This window comes from Salmo salar, chromosome 18, assembly GCF_965601325.2.
Source record: "Salmo salar chromosome 18, fSalSal1, whole genome shotgun sequence".
Taxonomy (NCBI): domain Eukaryota; kingdom Metazoa; phylum Chordata; class Actinopteri; order Salmoniformes; family Salmonidae; genus Salmo; species Salmo salar.
This window is the reverse complement of record NC_138308.1, coordinates 46275001-46299360: the sequence shown is the minus strand read 5'-3', so window position 1 is coordinate 46299360 and position 24360 is coordinate 46275001. Positions and strand designations below refer to the sequence as shown.

General features: G+C 42.5%; 1 protein-coding gene and 1 long non-coding RNA gene across 2 annotated transcripts in view; both read right to left on the bottom strand.

Annotated features, from left to right (window-relative positions):
- Positions 1-2740: 2740 nt before the first annotated feature.
- LOC145861749 (uncharacterized) lies at positions 2741-14330 on the bottom strand. Its single transcript, XR_014381376.1, has 4 exons — positions 13618-14330; positions 11758-11821; positions 9983-10082; positions 2741-3058 (listed from the first exon to the last, which is right to left on the bottom strand). It is a non-coding gene; the product is annotated as an uncharacterized LOC145861749 (long non-coding RNA).
- Positions 14331-17211: 2881 nt separating this feature from the next.
- LOC106577386 (uncharacterized) overlaps positions 17212-24360 on the bottom strand; it is a 13887-nt gene continuing 6738 nt past the window's right edge. The window contains exons 2-4 of the mRNA XM_045701158.2: positions 21215-21385; positions 19980-20524; positions 17212-18624 (exon numbers count right to left, since the gene is read on the bottom strand). Of these exons, the coding sequence (XP_045557114.2) occupies positions 18376-18624; positions 19980-20524; positions 21215-21385 (965 nt within the window). The 3' untranslated portion in view covers positions 17212-18375. The remainder of the gene's footprint in view (positions 18625-19979; positions 20525-21214; positions 21386-24360) is intronic.

Below are 24360 nucleotides of genomic sequence, written 5' to 3'. Positions count from 1 at the left end.
TTCAGTCTGCAGATTCAGTCTGCAGATTCAGTCTGCAGATTCAGTCTCCAGATTCAGTCTGCAGATCCAGTCTCCAGATCCAGTCTCCAGATTCAGTCTGCAGATTCAGTCTCCAGATTCAGTCTGCAGATTCAGTCTCCAGATTCAGTCTCCAGAGTCCACAGAAACCACCCTAGACCCCATATACCGCCCTAGACTGCCCTAGACCCCATATACCACCCTAGGTTTAACAAGACATCACACAGCTAGCACGGTCATTCAGGGACATGGTCATTCAGGGACTTGGTCATTCAGGGACTTGGTCATTCAGGGACTTGGTCATTCAGGGACATGGTCATTCAGGGACTTGGTCATTCAGGGACTTGGTCATTCAGGGACTTGGTCATTCAGGGACATGGTCATTCAGGGACTTGGTCATTCAGGGACTTGTGTAATATTAAACCAGTTGACTAAACAGGTTAAGAGGAGTATGATGTATATATTTAATATTTACATGGAACAGTCATTAGTCCCACACACACACAACAAGTCAGGCATGTAGATACACACGTAGAGGGTAAGTCTCCAGATTCAGTCTCCAGATTCAGTCTCCAGATTCAGTCTGCAGATCCAGTCTCCAGATCCAGTCTGCAGATTCAGTCTGCAGATCCAGTCTGCAGATTCAGTCTCCAGATTCAGTCTGCAGATTCAGTCTCCAGATTCAGTCTGTAGATTCAGTCTTTAGATTCAGTCTCCAGATTCAGTCTGCAGATTCAGTCTGCAGATTCAGTCTGCAGATTCAGTCTGCAGATCCAGGCTCCAGAGTCCACAGAAACCACCCTAGACCCCATATACCGCCCTAGACTGCCCTAGACCCCATATACCACCCTAGGTTTAACAAGACATCACACAGCTAGCACGGTCATTCAGGGACATGGTCATTCAGGGACTTGGTCATTCAGGGACTTGGTCATTCAGGGACACGGTCATTCAGGGACACGGTCATTCAGGGACACGGTCATTCAGGGACACGGTCATTCAGGGACACGGTCATTCAGGGACTTGGTCATTCAGGGACTTGGTCATTCAGGGACTTGTGTAATATTAAACCAGTTGACTAAACAGGTTAAGAGGAGTATGATGTATATATTTAATATTTACATGGAACAGTCATTAGTCCCACACACACAACAAGTCAGGCATGTAGATACACACGTAGAGGGTAAGCAAGTAGGTGGCAGTCTCCAGATCCAGTCTCCAGATCCAGTCTGCAGATTCAGTCTGCAGATCCAGTCTCCAGATTCAGTCTGCAGATTCAGTCTGCAGATTCAGTCTGCAGATTCAGTCTGCAGATCCAGCCTCCAGATTCAGTCAGCGTATTCAGTCTCCAGATTCAGTCTGCAGATTCAGTCTCCAGATTCAGTCTCCAGATCCAGTCTCCAGATCCAGTCAGCAGATTCAGTCAGCAGATTCAGTCAGCAGATTCAGTCTCCAGATTCAGTCTCCAGAGTCCACAGAAACCACCCTAGACCCCATATACTGCCCTAGACCCCATATACCACCCTAGACCCCATATACCGCCCTAGACCACATATACCGCCCTAGACTACATATACCGCCCTAGACTACTAGACCACAAGACCACACTCGGCCCCAAAACCACCCAAAACCTCCAGACCACCCTAGACCTCCAGAGCACCCTAGGCCACAGAAACCCCCCTAGGCCACAGAAACCCCCCCTAGGCCACAGAAACCCCCCCTAGGCCACAGAAACCACCCTATGCCACAGAAACCACCTTAGACCTCCAGACCACAGAAACCACCCTAGGCCACAGAAACCACCGTAGACCTCCAGACCACAGAAACCAGCCTAGGCCACAGAAATGACATCTAATTGTGAACCATGACTGGTTGATATCACCAGACACCACCTCAATAGAGATAGGATCTCTTATACAGACCACGTGAGATTCTGTGAAAGGAACTGAAGAGGATTTCAAAGCTTCCTTGTGACAGCAAGGTGACGTCAAGGTCTTGTTCAGTTCCTTGAAATTGTCCAATAAGAAAATCTCATTTTTGTTTTCCGTTGCGCAGCGTTTTCAAGCTGCTACAGTGTTGCCCTAATGAGCACAACCTCAAAACACAAAGGAAAACTGGGGAAACGGTATCAGAAGGAGGCCAAAGAGAAGTGCTGACTGAGCATAAACTGGGCTCCCGAGTGGCGCAGCGGTCTGAGGCACCGCATCTCAGTGCAAGAGGCGTCGCTATAGTACCTGATTCGAATCCAGGCTGTATCACATCCAGCCGTGATTGGGAGTCCCATAGGGCGGCGCACAATTGGCCCAGCGTTGTCCGGGTTTTGCCGGGGAAAGGCCGTCATTGTAAATAAGAATTTGTTCTTATAAACTTTACCTGCCTAGCTAAATATATATGAATAATTTAAACAATCAGGATGTATAGATAACATAGAAGAACAGCATTTAGTGGAGCCAACGATACAGTTTTTTTTATGGATGGCTTCAATACAGTACAAAGCCCGTATGCATAGATAACATAAAACAACAGCATTCATTGCATTGTAATCTCACAACCTAACCGGTTTTCTAAATTTTTTGTTGCAGACCCTCAGAAAGCTTCTGGTCAAGCAGACTGACATTCAGTGGAACTTTCAGTAGTTCGATACGATTGGCTTAGAGCAGTAAAACACATAGCCAGAGTGCTTTTGTAAAAATCAAACAGGTTTTGATCATAACAACAGTAATATGATAATGAAAGATATTTATTAAATGTTGGGACGTTATGACATCATTACATACATTGTTTTGTTTCATTTCTAATGACACCCATTTTTCACTACAAAAAAAAATGTATTTGTTTATAATTTTATAAAAAATGATGTTGCTTAATTATAATGTGTAATAATACAGTCGTTATGATAATCGGCAGTCCATCTTGATGGTTGTTGGGTCTCTCAAAGTAAGGCAGTATGTTGGAAGGAGGGGGGATCACGTACGTTCGGACCATTCATCCTTGGCTTCACTCAGTGACTACCCCTTTGAAGGATCTCATCTAACAGTTTCTGTAAAGAGGAAAGACAGAGTACACATTATACATTGAGAATCTATTACTGTGGGCTATGCTATAGATCACGGTCATATTCCCCCTGTAAAACCCCATAGACTCCCTCCAGAACCCAACAAAACCCAACGAAGACTAAAAACTAAAGTCAAGAGAACTCAACTCTCCACTATCTCTCTGCTTCAGATGGGAATCAATAGCCTTGTACCCATCCAGACATCCAGACATCCAGGCCCACAGTCAACTGGCTGTTTTTGGTACAATACTCAGGTTGTCTATAGTCTAGTTTATCTATTGCAGAGGAGACTGAGGCTATGGATTGGTTCCCTGGTTCCCTGTGCTTTCTCAGGCTGCAGCAGAGTAGCATGGGTGGAGGTGGATGAGACTCTGTCTGTCTGTCTGTCAGTCTGTCAGTCTGCCAGTCTGCCAGTCTGCCAGCCATCAGCTGTACGATGGCTTTGCGGTGTGATCGCGACTGTGTACCTCACTCTCTTTTTCTCTCTCTGTCTCTCTCTCAAGGCCTTTTTGTTTGCCTGTGAACACTGGGCTCATACACCGAGAGAGAACAATGAGTCTGTTCATTGACAGCCATAACCAGAGAGAGAGGAGAGGGCAGGAGCTCCCAGTGGCACTGCACCCAGAGACATTGCATTTTCTAATGTGAAATATCATGAATAACCATGCATAACAGCCTAATGAACAGAAACAACAGCAACAAAACATAGAGATGGAAAATGTAACGCTTCAGTGGGTCTTTGCAAGAGGACCCACAACAAGCTAAAAGTTGCTCCTCTCACTGTTACCAGTAGACAACAGTAAACAACAGTAAACAACAGTACAACAATGTGTTTGAGATTTTCAGCTTCAGACTCATTGGACTTGTGACTTTGATGTCAGCATTGACGTGTGTGTTAAAAAAAATAATCACGACACATGTATTTGATTTCCTCGTCTTGTGATAAAAGGAGTGATTGAAATGTAAATGTATGTGAACAGTGCCCTCTAGTGACCACAGCAGGCAGCACGTGACGTTGTGCTCAACTGGGGGACAAGCAGTGTTTTTTTAGTTGGAAAACATGGAAGGACACGAGACCGAGGGACAAGCAGTGTTTTTCAGTTGGAAAACATGGAAGGACACGAGACCGAGGGACAAGCAGTGTTTTTCAGTTGAAAAACATGGAAGGACACGAGACCGAGGGACAAGCAGTGTTTTTCAGTTGGAAAACATGGAAGGACACGAGACCGAGGGACAAGCAGTGTTTTTCAGTTGGAAAACATGGAAGGACACGAGACCGAGGGACAAGCAGTGTTTTTCAGTTGAAAAACATGGAAGGACACGAGACCGAGGGACAAGCAGTGTTTTTCAGTTGGAAAACATGGAAGGACATGAGACCGAGGGACAAGCAGAGTTTTTCAGTTGGAAAACATGGAAGGACATGAGACCGAGGGACAAGCAGAGTTTTTCAGTTGGAAAACATGGAAGGACACGAGACCGAGGGACAAGCAGTGTTTTTCAGTTGGAAAACATGGAAGGACATGAGACCGAGGGACAAGCGATGGCGGTCATTTTGTTCAGTTGAAATATCTGCATCTCTAGTCCTACAATAACCAGTTACATGAATATGACCCTTGACAAAAGGAAATACATCATCTGTTTACTAGTCAGGGAAGAATCGATGTAAACCTGAGCATTAATCACCTCTGCTGAAAGGGTTTTATAGGCTTCCCAGGCCTAATCCAAACCAGTTATAGGCTTCCCAGGCCTAATCCTAACCAGTTATAGGCTTCCCAGGCCTAATCCTAACCAGTTATAGGCTTCCCAGGCCTAATCCTAACCAGTTATAGGCTTACCAGGCCTAATCCTAACCAGTTATATGTTTCCCAGGCCTAATCATACTTATTACTTTTACTACAACAAATCTTTCAAAAAAAGAAAAATGTACCTCAAATTTTAGCCTCCACTTTCCCATGCTTTACAGTTTTGGTTTTAATCACAGTGAGCTTGAACCCAAACAGAAATGCAGAAATGTCAATCAACCTAAGGCATTGCTCCCGGCAACGTGAGGCCATTACCTTCGAACATTAATTTATCTGTAGAGGACGATATCTTTATTTCAGCTTTAGGCCTTTACTGTAAGACATTAGTGGATATACTGTGGCCTTTTAGAAGGTAATGGAGCGTGTAGGACAGAAGTGTAGCTGGTGTGTTAAACTAGTTCATTGTTTTTATGGCTCATAGACTCATTAATGGGCTGTAAATGCAGTTCAGTTCATTGTTTTTTATGATTCATAGACTCATTAATGGGCTGTAAATGCAGTTCAGTTCATTGTTTTTATGATTCATAGACTCATTAATGGGCTGTTAATGCAGTTCAGTTCATTGTTTTTATGGGCTCATTGACTCATTAATGGGCTGTTAATGCAGTTCAGTTCATTGTGTTTATGATTCATAGACTCATTAATGGGCTGTTAATGCAGTTCAGTTCATTGTTTTAACGCCTCAGACTCATTAATGGGCTGTTAATGCAGTTCAGTTCATTGTGTTTATGATTCATAGACTCAGTAATGGGCTGTTAATGCAGTTCAGTTCATTGTTTTTATGTTTTTATGATTCATAGACTCATTAATGGGCTGTTAATACAGTTCAGTTCATTGTGTTTATGATTCATAGACTCAGTAATGGGCTGTTAATGCAGTTCAGTTCATTGTTTTTATGTTTTTATGATTCATAGACTCATTAATGGGCTGTTAATGCAGTTCAGTTCATTGTGTTTATGATTCATAGACTCATTAATGGGCTGTTAATGCAGTTCAGTTCATTGTTTTAACGCCTCAGACTCATTAATGGGCTGTTAATGCAGTTCAGTTCATTGTGTTTATGATTCATAGACTCATTAATGGGCTGTTAATACAGTTCAGTTCATTGTGTTTATGATTCATAGACTCAGTAATGGGCTGTTAATGCAGTTCAGTTCATTGTTTTTATGTTTTTATGATTCATAGACTCATTAATGGGCTGTTAATGCAGTTCAGTTCATTGTTTTTATGGGCTCATTGACTCATTAATGGGCTGTTAATGCAGTTCGGTTCATTGTTTTTATGGCTCAAAGACTCATTAATGGGCTGTTAATGCAGTTCAGTTCATTGTGTTTATGGCTCATTGACTCATTAATGGGCTGTTAATGCAGTTCAGTTCATTGTTTTTATGGCTCAAAGACTCATTAATGGGCTGTTAATGCAGTTCAGTTCATTGTGTTTATGATTCATAGACTCATTAATGGGCTGTTAATGCAGTTCATTGTGTTTATGATTCATAGACTCATTAATGGGCTGTTAATGCAGTTCAGTTCATTGTGTTTATGATTCATAGACTCATTAATGGGCTGTTAATGCAGTTCAGTTCATTGTGTTTATGATTCATAGACTCATTAATGGGCTGTTAATGCAGTTCAGTTCATTGTTTTTATGATTCATAGACTCATTAATGGGCTGTTAATGCAGTTCAGTTCATTGTTTTTATGGGCTCATTGACTCATTAATGGGCTGTTAATGCAGTTCAGTTCATTGTTTTTATGGCTCAAAGACTCATTAATGGGCTGTTAATGCAGTTCAGTTCATTGTGTTTATGGCTCATTGACTCATTAATGGGCTGTTAATGCAGTTCAGTTCATTGTTTTTATGGCTCAAAGACTCATTAATGGGCTGTTAATGCAGTTCAGTTCATTGTGTTTATGATTCATAGACTCATTAATGGGCTGTTAATGCAGTTCAGTTCATTGTGTTTATGATTCATAGACTCATTAATGGGCTGTTAATGCAGTTCAGTTCATTGTGTTTAACGCCTCATTGACTCATTAATGGGCTGTTAATGCAGTTCAGTTCATTGTGTTTATGATTCATAGACTCATTAATGGGCTGTTAATGCAGTTCAGTTCATTGTGTTTATGGCTCATTGACTCATTAATGGGCTGTTAATGCAGTTCAGTTCATTGTGTTTATGATTCATAGACTCATTAATGGGCTGTTAACGCAGTTCAGTTCATTGTGTTTATGGCTCATTGACTCATTAATGGGCTGTTAATGCAGTTCAGTTCATTGTGTTTATGGCTCATTGACTCATTAATGGGCTGTTAACGCAGTTCATTAACAACATACATACTATTTCGTATTCCCATTATTAGTATTCCTACTATTCACCGGACGTGCAACCTGTCCCAGACCTGCTGTTTTCAACTCTCTAGAGACAGCAGGAGCAGTAGAGATACTCTCAAAGATAGGCTATGAAAAAGTCAACTGACACTTACTCTTGTGTTACTGACTTGTTGCACCCTCGACCAGGGGCGGAAATCCCGGGGGGACACGACCCCCCCATCCTGGGAAAAATATGATTTGTCCCCCCCAATATATCACTGAAACATAACTATGTAATTTAAATAATATTAATAATACGCAATGAAAGCAATTGTGCTGATTATAGGCACTTAATAGCGCGTTTTTAAATTTATAAAGATTGCGACCCCCCCGCCCTTTGCCTCACAATGGTTTGATCCACTGCCAGTTCCTTAGCTTGCTACGTAACTGCCGTGAGGTTCATCCAGTCAATCGCGCACACACACACTAGCTGAATATGCAGAGCTAGCGCGCAAATATTAACTATTAAGCTAGCTAGTACCTATTCCATTTATGTGGCGTCGTCAAAGATGGAATCAGCATGCAGATGATGTAAGTTAGTGCTTCAAAGTCCCTGTGATAAGGTTAGCGATAAACTGAAGTCCAAACTGAACAGAACTACACTCTCTTCTACCATTGTCTTAAATATATTTAATGGTCTCGTTGCAAAAGCTAAATTGTCGCAAGGAAACTTTTATTTATTTATTTTATTTCACCTTTATTTAACCCGGGTAGCAAAGATTATAGCAAACACCACTGAAACTGAATTGGTGCTCGCTAGCTTTGCAAATTCAGCTATTGTTGGAAGCCAGCCAATATGAAACAAACTATTAAAATTACAAAAGGTTGCAGCATATGTTGTGTAAATGGTGAACTCATACAGCTGTCAACTCTTGTCATTTCAATCCGTTTCACATTTGCTAGCTACCTTTTAGATCGAAGCCCATATAGAATGATTGATGATAGAAGCCCATCTCCTACTGTAAATAACCTACACACTGTGTGTGTAGCCAGCCAGCCAGCCAGCCAGCCAGGTAGAAAATGGCAGAAAAATAAAAGACGGACATCAAAGTATTTTTCAATACACCAAAACGCATAGTAAGAACCCTAGTAGCCTAATATCTCAAAGACTAGTTGATAAAATGTTCATAAGAAAGAAATGAAATTCTAATGGAAATGTTTCACAATGATGTCATTAGGCAGAGCAGGCAACAGATGGCACACAGACAGCAGAGTTGGGGACAGATATGCAGGGACAGACTGGCAGAGACAGGGAGTCTCAGGTAAGTTTGTTGAGTCTTTGTTTGGCAACATTATGAAAGGTTCTCAATTTTTATGACTTGTAAAATAGGAACATAATTGGAAAATGCCATGGATACCCCCACTCTTAACTTAAACTGGTGACTGAACTAAGATTTGTTAAAGGCAATGGTATTGCTGTTGTGATTAGTTGTGTAGTTTTGGGTACCGGTAGTTAGGAGTACGGCAAACACCTTATTTCTTTGGTTCCTCAATATACATGTACCATATTACAATGTAGGCTATGTGTTACAGCACTACCTTTTGGTGTCCCCCTCAGGAATTGCTCTTGAGAAAATTTCATGTAATTGTCCCCTCCAAAGTGGATATCAGATTCTCGCCCCTGCCCTCGACAACTACTATGATTATTATTATTTGACAATGCTGGTCATTTATGAACATTTGAACATCTAGGCCATGTGCTGTTATAATCTCCACCCGGCACAGCCAGAAGAGGACTGGCCACCCCTCATAGCCTGGTTCCTCTCTAGGTTTCTTCCTAGGTTTTGGCCTTTCTAGGGAGTTTTTCCTAGCCACCATGCTTCTACACCTGCATTGCTTGCTGTTTGGGGTTTTAGGCTGGGTTTCTGTACAGCACTTTGAGAGATCAGCTGATGTAAGAAGGGCTATATAAATACATTTGATTTGATTTGATATTCTGATTTCTGTGGCAGTTCTGTTTAAAGAATCACTAGTATATTACTATAAGCACTACTATATCACTATAATCCCTACTGTATCACTATAATCCCTACTATATAACTAGAATCCCTACTGTATCACTAGAATCCCTACTGTATCACTACAATCCCTACTGTATCACTACAATCCCTACTGTATCACTACAATCCCTACTGTATCACTACAATCCCTACTGTATCACTACAATCCCTACTGTATCACTGTAATCCCTACTGTATCACTATAATCCCTACTATTCAACTATAATCCCTACTATACCACTATAATCCCTACTATACCACTATAATCCCTACTATACCACTACAATCCCTACTATATCACTACAATCCCTACTATATCACTACAATCTCAACTGTATCACTATAATCCCTACTGTATCACTATAATCCCTACTGTATCACTATAATAGCACTAGAATTCCTACAATAGCACTATAATCCCCACTGTATCAATATAATCCCTACTATATCACTATAATCCCCACTGTATCACTATAATCCCTACTGTATCAATGTAATCCCTACTGTATCACTATAATCCCTACTGTATCACTATAATCCCTACTATATAACTACAATCCCCACTATATCACTATAATCCCCACTATATCACTATAATCCCCACTATATCACCATAATCCCAACTGTATAAATATTACTATATATTCACCAGCATAACTAACAATAGTAAACAGTTACTGCAGCATCCAATCAATTAACACAGAGAGACATTCCATATTTCCAGACATTCTGACCTTTTTAAAGAGATCTGCTCTCAGCCTGTTAGTCAAGTAGTCCTCCCTCCTCTTCTCTTCTTCCTGTTTCCTCCTCACCTCCGGCAGATTTTTATAGTTCCTGTCAATAATGAGTCATCATAATCCTACATATACAGTATAGAGTATGGCGGAGTATTCAGGTTTAATGCCCAGGGTCCTTTATAAAGGGGGCTATTATTCCAGCAGGGTTGGGATCAATTACATTTCAATTCAATCAATTCAGAAAGTAAACCGATTTGAATTTCAGTTTACTTCCTTAAAAATTGACTGAACTGAAAAATAATTTTGCCCAAAATCTGCATCCCAGACCGTGCTTGTATCTGATTGAATTAAGACTAATTCCATTAACCTAGACCAGCCCTGTAGAGACCTGGTCACCTACGAAGAAGACTCCATTAACCTAGACCAGCCCCGTAGAGACCTGGTCACCTACGAAGAAGACTCCATTAACCTAGACCAGCCCTATAGAGACCTGGTCACCTACGAAGAAGACTCCATTAACCTAGACCAGCCCTGTAGAGACCTGGTCACCTACGAAGAAGACTCCATTAACCTAGACCAGCCCTATAGAGACCTGGTCACCTACGAAGAAGACTCCATTAACCTAGACCAGCCCCGTAGAGACCTGGTCACCTACGAAGAAGACTCCATTAACCTAGACCAGCCCCGTAGAGACCTGGTCACCTACGAAGAAGACTCCATTAACCTAGACCAGCCCTGTAGAGACCTGGTCTTCTTCGTAGGTGACTCCATTAACCTAGACCAGCGTTGTAGAGACCTGGTCACCTACGAAGAAGACTCCATTAACCTAGACCAGCCCCGTAGAGACCTGGTCACCTACGAAGAAGACTCCATTAACCTAGACCAGCCCTATAGAGACCTGGTCACCTACGAAGAAGACTCCATTAACCTAGACCAGCCCTATAGAGACCTGGTCACCTACGAAGAAGACTCCATTAACCTAGACCAGCCCTATAGAGACCTGGTCACCTACGAAGAAGACTCCATTAACCTAGACCAGCCCCGTAGAGACCTGGTCACCTACGAAGAAGACTCCATTAACCTAGACCAGCCCTGTAGAGACCTGGTCTTCTTCGTAGGTGACTCCATTAACCTAGACCAGCGTTGTAGAGACCTGGTCACCTACGAAGAAGACTCCATTAACCTAGACCAGCCCCGTAGAGACCTGGTCACCTACGAAGAAGACTCCATTAACCTAGACCAGCCCTATAGAGACCTGGTCACCTACGAAGAAGACTCCATTAACCTAGACCAGCCCTATAGAGACCTGGTCACCTACGAAGAAGACTCCATTAACCTAGACCAGCCCTATAGAGACCTGGTCACCTACGAAGAAGACTCCATTAACCTAGACCAGCCCCGTAGAGACCTGGTCACCTACGAAGAAGACTCCATTAACCTAGACCAGCGTTGTAGAGACCTGGTCACCTATGCCCAGTACACCCACCGGATCACTGAATTGAGACATGATATCTCTTGATTCAACAACAAATCAATCTGCCTAATACAATGTGGGGATGGAACCAAGGAGAGAGAAGTTAAACCGGCAGAGCAAAAAACACTATTAGATGAAATCCAGAAGAGAAAATAAAAGACAAGCCATTTTGAACAGAGATGTTAGTTATACAGGCTTCCACCTCTGTGGTCAGGACTAGGAGAGAGAGAGAGAGAGAGGGAGAGAGAGAGAGAGCAAGAGAGATGCCAGAATGAGAGATTGAGATGGAGGAACTCACTGCCTGGTTCTGAGCTGCATCTCCTTCCCTGTAATGGCTCTATCTCTGGGTCTGAAAAGGTTATCTGGAAACACACACACACACACACAATACTGATTGTTAACAACAGTTTGTGAGAGATTTCTAATGTTAAGGTAGTCTCGAGTTTTTGCTCACCTGAGTTAGAATACCTCATGATAAGCTGCAGACCATAATCTTTACCAAGAGAGTTTTCTTTTTATTCACCACCACAATGATCGTTATAAGGATAAGTCAAGAAGAAAATGCACATCCAGAGGCGGGGAAACTGAAATCCGTTTTACCTCATCTTTACCATCTGTGTAACCAGAGCAGACAATACTCTACACAGAGAGACACATATAAAACTCTATATCATCTCTACTCCACACACACAGACACATATAAAACTCTATATCACCTCTACTCCACACAGACACATATAAAACTCTATATCACCTCTACTCTACACAGACACATATAAAACTCTATATCACCTCTACTCCACACAGACACATATAAAACTCTATATCACCTCTACTCTACACACAGAGACATATAAAACTATATCACCTCTACTCCACACAGACACATATATAACTCTATATCACCTCTACTCCACACAGACACATATAAAACTCTACTCTACACACAGACACATATAAAACTCTATATCACCTCTACTCTACACAGACACATATAAAACTCTACTATCCACCCTCTACTCCACACAGAGAAACACATACACAAGGCTCTCCCTCCCTTTCGGAAAATCAGACCACAACTCTATCCTCCCAATTCCTGCTTATAAGCAAAAACTCAAACAGGAAGTACCAGTGACGCACTCAATATGGAAGTGATTAGATGAAGCGTGATGCTAAACTACAGGACAGTTTCGATAACACAGACTGGAATATGTTCTGAGATTCACTAGTATCAGTAGTATCTATCAACACATCCCAACCGAAAGCCATGGATTACAGGCAACATCTGCACTGAGCTTTCAAGGAGCGGCCACTAAGAAATCTCGCTACAACCTCCGACGAGCCATCAAACAGGCAAATGGTCAATACAGGACCAAGATGGAATCCTAATACGCCAGCTCTGGCACTAGTCAGATGTGACAGGACAAAATATCACGGATTACAAAGGGAAACCTAGCCACAAGCTGCCCAGTGACGCCAGCTAAATGCCTTTTATGCTCGCTTCTAGGCGAGAAACCCTGAACCATGCATGAGAGCACCAGTAATTCAGGATCGACTGTGTGATCACGCTCTCCATAGCCAATGGGAGTAAGACCTTTAAACAGGTTAACATTCACAAGGCTACGGGGCCAGATGAATTACCAGGACGGGTACTCAGAGCATGCGCTGACCAGCTGGCAAGTGTCTTCACTGACATTTTCAAACTCTCCCTGACCCAGTCTGTAATACCTACATGTTTAAAGCAGACCATCATACTCTATGTGCCCAAGAACACCAAGGTAACCTGTGCAACTGGATCCTGGACTTCCTGATGGGCCACTCCCAGGCAGTGAGGGTAGTCAACACATCCACCATGCTGACTCTCAACACGGGGGCCACTCAGGGGTGCGTGCTTAGTCCCAACCTGTACTCCCACAACTGTGTGGCTACGCACGACTCACACACCATTTTGCCGACAGAGGTAGGCCTGATCACCGACCCATAAGTTTAATAAATTGCGACAATAAAATAACAGAACTCATATTTTCAGAATACTAAAATAATGAAATAATGGAAAAACAATAACTTATGATCTACAGCAATCCTTTAAGTGGATCAGAAAAAAAATGAAATACTTAGGATGCTCAAGTGATGAAAACACTTATTGTAACATACTCACGGAGTCTGGAAGCACGTGCACAAGGTAAGTTTAATAATAAACATGAAGCAACTACAAAACAGGAGCAGCGTACTGACTGTAACTTAAAACCAATACTGCCTGATGACTGAGGCTACAGAGGGCTTTAAGAAGGGAGAGTAATCAGGGTGGTGATGAGGTCCAGGCGTGCTTAACGATGGGGAGCAGGTGTGCTTAACGATGGGGAGTAGGTGTGCTTAACGATGGGGAGCAGGTGTGTGCAATGTGGGGTTGCCAGGACCGGTGGTTAGTAGACCGGCGACGTCGAACGCCGGAGGGAGGGAGCAGGAGTAGGCGTGTGTTAAGATGTTATTTTCTATGGTAGAGTAGGTCAGGGTGTGACAGGGGGTGTTGTTCTATGTTTTGTATTTCTATGTTCATGTTCTAGTTGTGTATTTCTATGTTGGTTTTGTTTGGGATGATCTCCAATTAGAGGCAGCTGGTCCTCGTTGTCTCTAATTGGAGATCATACTTAAGTAGGGTTTTTTTTTCTTCCACCTGGTGTTGTGGGATCTTGTTTTTGCACAGCTCTGTAAAGCCTGCAGAACGTGACGTTCGTGGTTCTTTGTTTATTGTTTTTATATAGTGTTCTGAGTTAAAAAATAAATATTTATCATGAGCACTCAACACGCTGCACCTTGGTCTACTGCTTACGACGAGCGTCACAGCGTGACACAAATATACAAAGATAACTATATTCCATTACTCAACAATACGAAAGCAGATTTAATTAAATTGAATAATCTTCCCATAAATCTTACAGGTATACTAAACCTCTTTAGAACGGCATGGCTGCCAAAGTTTTTATATTTATTGTCCGTAATACCAATTACCCCACCGAAGACATTCAGAGTATACTCAGCCTTAACAGACTTTATATGGGCAGATAAAATTCATATAATAAAATGGAAAGTTTTAGATACCCATAAGTCTGAGGGTTGTTTGAACCTTCCAGAGGTTCCAATTGTATCAACTTCCTATCCAAGACTTTTAATTGAAACATATAATTAAATGTATTAAAGAGGAACAATGGACACGTATTAAAGATTAACATGTTCATCCACAGAGTCTTTCCATATGTCTGTTTTCAAAGGACGGAGAACATCAACAACTTCATAGTTAAAAACACAAGAACAATGTAGAACACTAGAACAATATAGAACCCTAGAACAATATAGAACACTAGAACAATATAGAACAGAAGAACAATATAGAACACTATAACAATATAGAACACTATACCAATATAGAACCCTAGAACAATATAGAACCCTAGAACAATATAGAACACTATAACAATATAGAACCCTAGAACAATATAGAACCCTAGAACAATATAGAACACTAGAACAATATAGAACCCTAGAACAATATAGAAAACTAGAACAATATAGAACACTACAACAATATAAAACAGAAGGACAATATAGAACACTATAACAATATAGAACCCTAGAACAATATAGAACACTAGAACAATATAGAACACTAGAACAATATAGAACACTATAACAATATAGAACCCTAGAACAATATAGAACACTAGAACAATATAGAACCCTAGAACAATATAGAACACTAGAACAATATAGAACACTAGAACAATATAGAACCCTAGAACAATATAGAACACTAGAACAATATAGAACCCTAGAACAATATAGAAAACTAGAACAATATAGAACACTAGAACAATATAGAACAGAAGAACAATATAGAACACTATAACAATATAGAACCCTAGAACAATATAGAACACTAGAACAATATAGAACACTAGAACAAAATAGAACACTAGAACAAAATAGAACACTATAAAAAAATTGAACACTAGAACAATATACAACAATAGAACAATATAGAACACTAGAACAAAATAGAACACTAGAACAATATAGAAGACTAGATAGAACCCTATAACAATATAGAACACTAGAACAATATAGAACCCTAGAACAATATAGAACACAACAACAATATAGAACCCTTGAACAATATAGAACCCTAGAACAATATAGAACACTATAACAATATAGAACCCTGGAACAATATAGAACACTAGAACAAAATAGAACCCTAGAACAATATAGAACACTATAACAATATAGAAGCCTAGAACAATATAGAACACTATAACAGTATAGAACCCTGGAACAATATAGAACACTATAACAATATAGAACCCTAGAACAATATACAACACTAGAACAATATACAACACTACAACACAAGATGACTACTACCTGCCAGAGAAGATGACTACTGCCTGCCAGAGAAGATGACTACTGCCTGCCAGAGAAGATGACTACTGCCTGCCAGAGAAGATGACTACTGCCTGCCAGAGAAGATGACTACTACCTGCCAGTGAAGATGACTACTGCCTGCCAGAGAAGATGACTACTACCTGCCAGAGAAGATGACTACTGCCTGCCAGAGAAGATGACTAGTACCTGCCAGAGAAGATGACTACTGCCTGCCAGAGAAGATTACTACTACCTGCCAGACAAGATGACTACTACCTGCCAGAGAAGATGACTTCTGCCTGCCAGAGAAGATTACTACTACCTGCCAGACAAGATGACTACTGCCTGCCAGAGAAGATGACTTCTACCTGCCAGAGAAGATGACTACTGCCTGCCAGAGAAGATGACTTCTACCTGCCAGAGAAGATGACTTCTACCTGCCAGACAAGATGACTACTGCCTGCCAGAGAAGATGACTACTACCTGCCAGAGAAGATGACTACTACCTGCCAGAGAAGATGACTACAGCCTGCCAGAGAAGATGACTACTACCTGCCAGAGAAGATGACTACTGCCTGCCAGAGAAGATGACTACTGCCTGCCAGAGAAGATGACTACTGCCTGCCAGAGAAGATGACTACTGCCTGCCAGAGAAGATGACTACTACCTGCCAGAGAAGATGACTACTGCCTGCCAGAGAAGATGACTACTACCTGCCAGAGAAGATGACTACTGCCTGCCAGAGAAGATGACTAGTACCTGCCAGAGAAGATGACTACTGCCTGCCAGAGAAGATGACTACTGCCTGCCAGAGAAGATTACTACTACCTGCCAGACAAGATGACTACTACCTGCCAGAGAAGATGACTTCTGCCTGCCAGAGAAGATGACTACTACCTGCCAGACAAGATGACTACTGCCTGCCAGAGAAGATGACTTCTACCTGCCAGAGAAGATGACTACTGCCTGCCAGAGAAGATGACTTCTACCTGCCAGAGAAGATGACTACTACCTGCCAGAGAAGATGACTACTACCTGCCAGAGAAGATGACTACTACCTGCCAGAGAAGATGACTACTACCTGCCAGAGAAGATGACTACTACCTGCCAGAGAAGATGACTTCTGCCTGCCAGACAAGATGACTACTACCTGCCAGAGAAGATGACTACTACCTGCCAGAGAAGATGATTGTTTTGACAATAGGCAATTCTCCAATGGATAATCCTTTATATCTCAATGCCATTATCATTGATCTGAGCCAAGGATGTAGTTTCACACTAGGACCAGCAGTGGGCAGTAAGCACTATGAAATCAGCATACTATCTGTGTTTTGGTTTCTTTTTCCATTAAAGGGACAATCTTCATTTCAAACAATAACAAAGGTACACCCCTGCCACTGTTTTGGTAAACAAATGAGGGTTGGGGATTGAGAAATGTAACCACTCTCAAATTCATAGACAGAGCTATGGATGCAAGGACTGACCATCCATGATATCAACATTTCAGTTTTAACCATCTTTTGAGGCTATACAGTGTTTGTTTACAATTACACTGTTTGCAAAGAAAGGATCTTTAAAAAAATGTATATTTTAGGTTCTGATGGGGTATGACAGTTGAACTAAGCTCACGGGTACATATAATTGATTTAAAAGTCTAAAAATCGATTTAGCGAATACAAATTGCCCCTTTTAAAGCTGATATTCAGCAGGGAAATCTGTTGATGGAAACACTGCATTGAGAGATAAACAAACTCATCACTTCTGAAGGTCAGGGCTGTCTGTGACGCCAATAATTTTTCCCCATGAATAGAGAGACATATATGAAGAACAAAAACAAAACTGGAACAATATGAACAAACATGTGATTAGATATCTTGTTTCCGTTGTGTCGTGTTATTTAGATATACAACGAGCCTGAGGGCCAAATGTGCAGACAGAAGAGAGCTCTGACTATGTGTGTGGCATACAGCCACTGCAGCTGCACAGGGACAATGGGTGTCATAGTGAAAGAGATGGCGTGTGAGAGAGAGAAAGAGAGAGAGAGAGAGAGAGAGAGAGAGAGAGAGACAGAGAGAGAGAGATGGGCAGAAACAGTCAGTGGTACCGTACCACTCAGAGGACTGGGTCTGGTGCTGTGTCGTCCTCTATGAGAGACAGAGAGAGAGAAACAGTCAGTGGTACCGTACCACTCAGAGGACTGGGTCTGGTGCTGTGTCGTCCTCTATGAGAGACAGAGAGAGAGAAACAGTCAGTGGTACCGTACCACTCAGAGGACTGGGTCTGGTGCTGTGTCGTCCTCTATGAGAGACAGAGAGAGAGAAACAGTCAGTGGTACCGTACCACTCAGAGGACTGGGTCTGGTGCTGTGTCGTCCTCTATGAGAGACAGAGAGAGAGAAACAGTCAGTGGTACCGTACCACTCAGAGGACTGGGTCTGGTGCTGTGTCGTCCTCTATGAGAGACAGAGAGAGAGAAACAGTCAGTGGTACCGTACCACTCAGAGGACTGGGTCTGGTGCTGTGTCGTCCTCTATGAGAGACAGAGAGAGAGAAACAGTCAGTGGTACCGTACCACTCAGAGGACTGGGTCTGGTGCTGTGTCGTCCTCTATGGTGCATCAGCGTCATCTCCTCTGGCTGGTGGTCGGAGCGCCTGTCCTCCCTCCTCTCTGCCGCCCGCCTCTCCATCTCTCTCAGTCTGCCCTGAGAGCGACTGATGAAGTGTGGTCTGGATCGCTCCAGAGCCTCCTGTATTTGGGCCAAAAGCAGAGATGTTTTAGTCCTTTAGTAGACACTCTTATCTAGACTGACCTACTGTCAGTGCATTCAACTAACGTGATTACAACATCTATCTGCCCTGTGAAAGTGAGCTTCAGCAGGGGGCCGAGGACACTGCCCTGAGGTACTCCTGGAACTGCTGATGCTGGCACACTTCATGTGGAGGGAGGCTAGCTAGGGCTGGTACTCTTCATGTGGAGGGAGGCTGGCTAGGAGCTGGTACTCTTCATGTGAAGGGAGGCTGGCTAGGAGCTGGTACTCTTCATGTGGAGGGAGGCTGGCTAGGAGCTGGTATTCTTCATGTGGAGGGAGGCTGGCTAGGAGCTGGTACCCTTCATGTGGAGGGAGGCTAGCTAGGAGCTGGTACCCTTCATGTGGAGGGAGGCTGGCTAGGAGCTGGTACTCTTCATGTGGAGGGAGGCTAGCTAGGAGCTGGTACTCTTCATGTGGAGGGAGGCTGGCTAGGAGCTGGTACTCTTCATGTGGAGGGAGGCTGGCTAGGAGCTGGTACTCTTCATGTGGAGGGAGGCTGGCTAGGAGCTCGTACTTTTCATGTGGAGGGAGGCTGGCTAGGAGCTGGTACTCTTCATGTGGAGGGAGGCTGGCAAGGAGCTGGTATTCTTCATGTGGAGGGAGGCTGGCTAGGAGCTGGTACTCTTCATGTGGAGTGAGGCTGGCTAGGAGCTGGTACTCTTCATGTGGAGGGAGGCTGGCTAGGAGCTGGTACTCTTCATGTGGAGGGAGGCTGGCTAGGAGCTGGTATTCTTCATGTGGAGGGAGGCTGGCTAGGAGCTGGTACTCTTCATGTGGAGGGAGGCTGGCTAGGAGCTGGTACTCTTCATGTGGAGGGAGGCTGGCTAGGAGCTGGTACTCTTCATGTGGAGGGAGGCTGGCTAGGAGCTGGTACTCTTCATGTGGAGGGAGGCTAGCTAGGAGCTGGTACTCTTCATGTGGAGTGAGGCTGGCTAGGAGCTGGTACTCTTCATGTGGAGGGAGGCTAGCTAGGAGCTGGTACTCTTCATGTGGAGGGAGGCTGGCTAGGAGCTGGTACTCTTCATGTGGAGTGAGGCTAGCTATGAACTGGTGCATGTTGTGTTACTATTGATTTCTCCCTAACAGAAATGTAGTGTGTGTTTTTTAGCCGGAGAGGAAAAATATACAAAGATACGATTGTCTGTCCCAGCATGCAACAATTCTGACTTGAACATTCTGAGAGATGAACTGGCCTGTTGTGAAAGCATTAAGCCTGGAGCCCAAGACAAGTCTTTCATCACAAAGTTTCATACTTGTATACATCCAAAACTTACTCCAGAACTTCAACTTACCCTGGGTGAAGGAATGTTGGCTTTGCTAGTTTCCGGGTCAGAGTCAGAATTCAGGGGAATAAACCCAACATCAATCTGGGTTGTGTGATGTGTTGTTCTGGTGGTCTCACCAGGGTCTAGTCTGTTGTCATCAGTCCTGGGATGTGTGGTTCTGGTGGTCTCACCAGGGTCTAGTCTGTTGTCATCAGTCCTGGGATGTGTGGTTCTGGTGGTCTCACCAGGGTCTAGTCTGTTGTCATCAGTCCTGGGATGTGTGGTTCTGGTGGTCTCACCAGGGTCTAGTCTGTTGTCATCAGTCCTGGGATGTGTGGTTCTGGTGGTCTCACCAGGGTCTAGTCTGTTGTCATCAGTCCTGGGATGTGTGGTTCTGGTGGTCTCACCAGGGTCTAGTCTGTTGTCATCAGTCCTGGGATGTGTTGTTCTGGTGGTCTCACCAGGGTCTAGTCTGTTGTCATCAGTCCTGGGATGTGTGGTTCTGGTGGTCTCACCAGGGTCTAGTCTGTTGTCATCAGTCCTGGGTCGCACACAAACACCCGCATCCTTCACTACAAGTGAGTGAGTGAGTGAGTGAGTGAGTGAGTGAGTGAGTGAGTGAGTGAGTGAGTGAGTGAGTGAGTGAGTGAGTGAGTGAGTGAGTGAGTGAGTGAGTGAGTGAGTGAGTGAGTGAGTGAGTGAGAGAGAGAGAGAGAGAGAGAGAGAGAGAGAGAGAGAGAAAGGAGAGGGTGTGTTGATTGCTCATTCTCTCTCAAACAAATTCAATAAACTTTATATAACAAAGTATTTATCCTTCCAGTAACATTCTTCTACCTTTCAATCAAAAATGGGATTATAATCTGAACTCAAGACAATTGTCTGATTATAAAGACCATTTCAGGAACAATTAACTTGACACACAGAGAGAGAGAGAGAGGAGAGAGAGAGAGAGAGAGAGAGGAGAGAGAGAGAGAGAGAGGGGCAGGGAGAGAGAGACAGAGAGACAGAGAGACAGAAAGCTAGAGAGAGAGAGCGAGAGCGAGAGAGAACGCTAGAGAGAGAGGGAGAGAGAGAGAGAGACGTTCAAGCAAGACACATTTTGTTTCTTTAATACCTACTCAAAAGTTAGAACCTAGCAACACTTTTGACATTTAAATCTCCTGATATTCTGTCAGGTAATTGTCTGAAGGATCGACATTTGTTATGAGCTATGCTCTGTGAAGGTCGTTAACGTCTAGGCAAAACTAAAAAAGCAACAATACCCAGTGTTTTCCTCCCCTCCGCTGACGTGGATGACCTTGAGTCCTGTGTAGAAAGGTCATGTGGTGTTGTCTTCCTCAGGCTCAGTTGTCTCTGGAGTTTGATATTGGCTATGACGGCGGCAGCGCTGAGCGCCAGGACAGCCTCAGGAGACTGCTGATGTGACGGAGGCTCTGTAACACAGGACGCCTTTGTTAGACAGTTAGCTACAAATCAATATGCTTATTTGGATGACTTTAAGAAAAGAGTTGTAGTTGTGCCAACCAAGATCAATATACATAAAATGAAATGAATTATGTATTTTACTAAGTGACATAGAGAATGTATCACATGAGTAGGCCTATAGTCCTTGTTGGAATGAAATCCCCTTCATGTGAAAAAACATGAAAGAATTGTTACATTTAGAACACAACAATGACAAAATTACAGGATACGAGAGGTCAACGAAAAGGAGACCATCACCAAATACACTTTTCCTATTGTACTGCCAGTCCTGCTACATTTGCAACCAAACTACATCAAACATTTACTTTAAGCTGATGCGCCTCAGGCCTTGGTAATTAACGAATGGCACTCGTAATGAGCCTGATTAAAGAATAATGAGAAATTTCACACGGGGAAGCGTGAGAGCACGAAGAAGGGAATAACTGCAGAGACAGCAGCAGAAAGCTCTCAGAGAGATGCACCGTTACTTATTGAAGTGACAGTCTCTCTTTCAGACATGTTGTAGTACTACACCATAGACTGGAGTACTGTAGAACACAGTTAGATGCTCAGTAGTACTACACCATAGACTGGAGTACTGTAGAACACAGTTAGATGCTCAGTAGTACTACACCATAGACTGGAGTACTGTAGAACACAGTTAGATGCTCAGTAGTATTACACCATAGACTGGAGTACTGTAGAACACAGTTAGATGCTCAGTAGTACTACACCATAGACTGGAGTACTGTAGAACACAGTTAGATGCTCAGTAGTATTACACCATAGACTGGAGTACTGTAGAACACAGTTAGATGCTCAGTAGTATTACACCATAGACTGGAGTACTGTAGAACACAGTTAGATGCTCAGTAGTATTACACCATAGACTGGAGTACTGAAGAACACAGTTAGATGCTCAGTAGTATTACACCATAGACTGGAGAACACAGTTAGATGCTCAGTAGTACAACACCATAGACTGGAGTACTGTAGAACACAGTTAGATGCTCAGTAGTACTACACCATAGACTGGAGTACTGTAGAACACAGTTAGATGCTCAGTAGTACTACACCATAGACTGGACTACTGTAGAACACAGTTAGATGCTCAGTAGTATTACACCATAGACTGGAGTACTGTAGAACACAGTTAGATACTCAGTAGTATTACACCATAGACTGGAGTACTGTAGAACACAGTTAGATGCTCAGTAGTATTACACCATAGACTGGAGTACTGTAGAACACAGTTAGATGCTCAGTAGTATTACACCATAGACTGGAGTACTGTAGAACACAGTTAGATGCTCAGTAGTATTACACCATAGACTGGAGTACTGTAGAACACAGTTAGATGCTCAGTAGTATTACACCATAGACTGGAGTACTGTAGAACACAGTTAGATGCTCAGTAGTATTACACAATAGACTGGAGTAGTGTAAAACACAGTTAGATGCTCAGTAGTATTACACCTTAGACTGGAGTACTGTAGAACACAGTTAGATGCTCAGTAGTACTACACCATAGACTGGAGTACTGTAGAACACAGTTAGATGCTCAATATATTTATTCTTCTTTTTCAAAGACATAACAAACTCTATAAATATATTGTGTTGTTATAATATAGAATACTGTATAATTACTGTATTATTATAATATATAATACCTTATAATACTGTATTATTATAATATAGAATACTGTATAATACTGTATTATTATAATATAGAATACTGTATAATTACTGTGTTATTGTAATATAGAATGCTGTATAATTACTGTGTTATTGTAATATAGAATACTGTATAATTGGTGTATAATGATATGACTGTATTGTTAGGGAGTTGAAGCCAGACCAGGAGGGTGTGTGACTGTGTTATTGTAATATAGAATACTGTATAATTGCTGTATAATGATATGGCTGTATTGTTAGGGAGTTGAAGCCAGACCAGGAGGGTGTGTGACTGTGTTATTGTAATATAGAATACTGTATAATTGCTGTATAATGATATGGCTGTATTGTTAGGGAGTTGAAGCCAGACCAGGAGGATGTGTGACTGTGTGCTTTCAATCAGTTCCACTAAGTCTTGTATTATTTCTATCACATTAAGCAGTTCTTAATTCCCCTGGAATCCTCTCTCCCTCTCTGCCTTTCTCTCTGCCTGTGAAAAAAGGACAGGAATACAAAGGATGCGTGGGAAAATGAAAGAGAGATAGAAAGCGAGAGATAGAGAGAGAGAGAGAGAGAGAGAGCTAGAGAGAGGGAGAGAGAGAGAGAGCGAGAGAGAGAGAGAGATAGAGAGATAGAGAGATAGAGAGAGAGACCTAGAGAGCGAGAGAGAGAGATTTAGAGAGAGAGATAGAGAGAGAGAAAGCTAGAGAGAGAGAGAGAGAGAGACCTAGAGAGAGAGCTAGAAAGAGAGAGAGAGAGAGATTTAGAGAGAGAGATAGAGAGAGAGAAAGCTAGAGAGAGAGAGAGAGACCTAGAGAGAGAGCTAGAAAGAGAGAGAGAGAGCGAGAGAGCTAGAAAGAGAGAGAGAGAGAGAGAACAACACCATCATTGAACACACTAAAAATGACACCTACCATGGTCTGCCCATATCTGCATCGGGAAACTTTAATATGGCAGTGAATACACTCAAAGAAAAAGCCCGCAGAACATTGTATGCAATAAAAATGAAATTATTCTAAATCAACATCCCAATTAGAATTTGGACCAAAATATTTGACAGTGTAATCCTACCAATAGCTCTTTACGGAAGTGAGGTTTGGGGGCCACTCAATAAACTGGACTTTAAAATGTGGGACAAACATCCAATTGAAGCCCTACATGCAGAATTCTGTCGGAAAATCATACAAGTCCAGAGAAATACACCAACTAATGCATGTAGGGCAGAATTGGGCCACTTTCCAGTAATAATGAAAATACAGAAAAGATCATT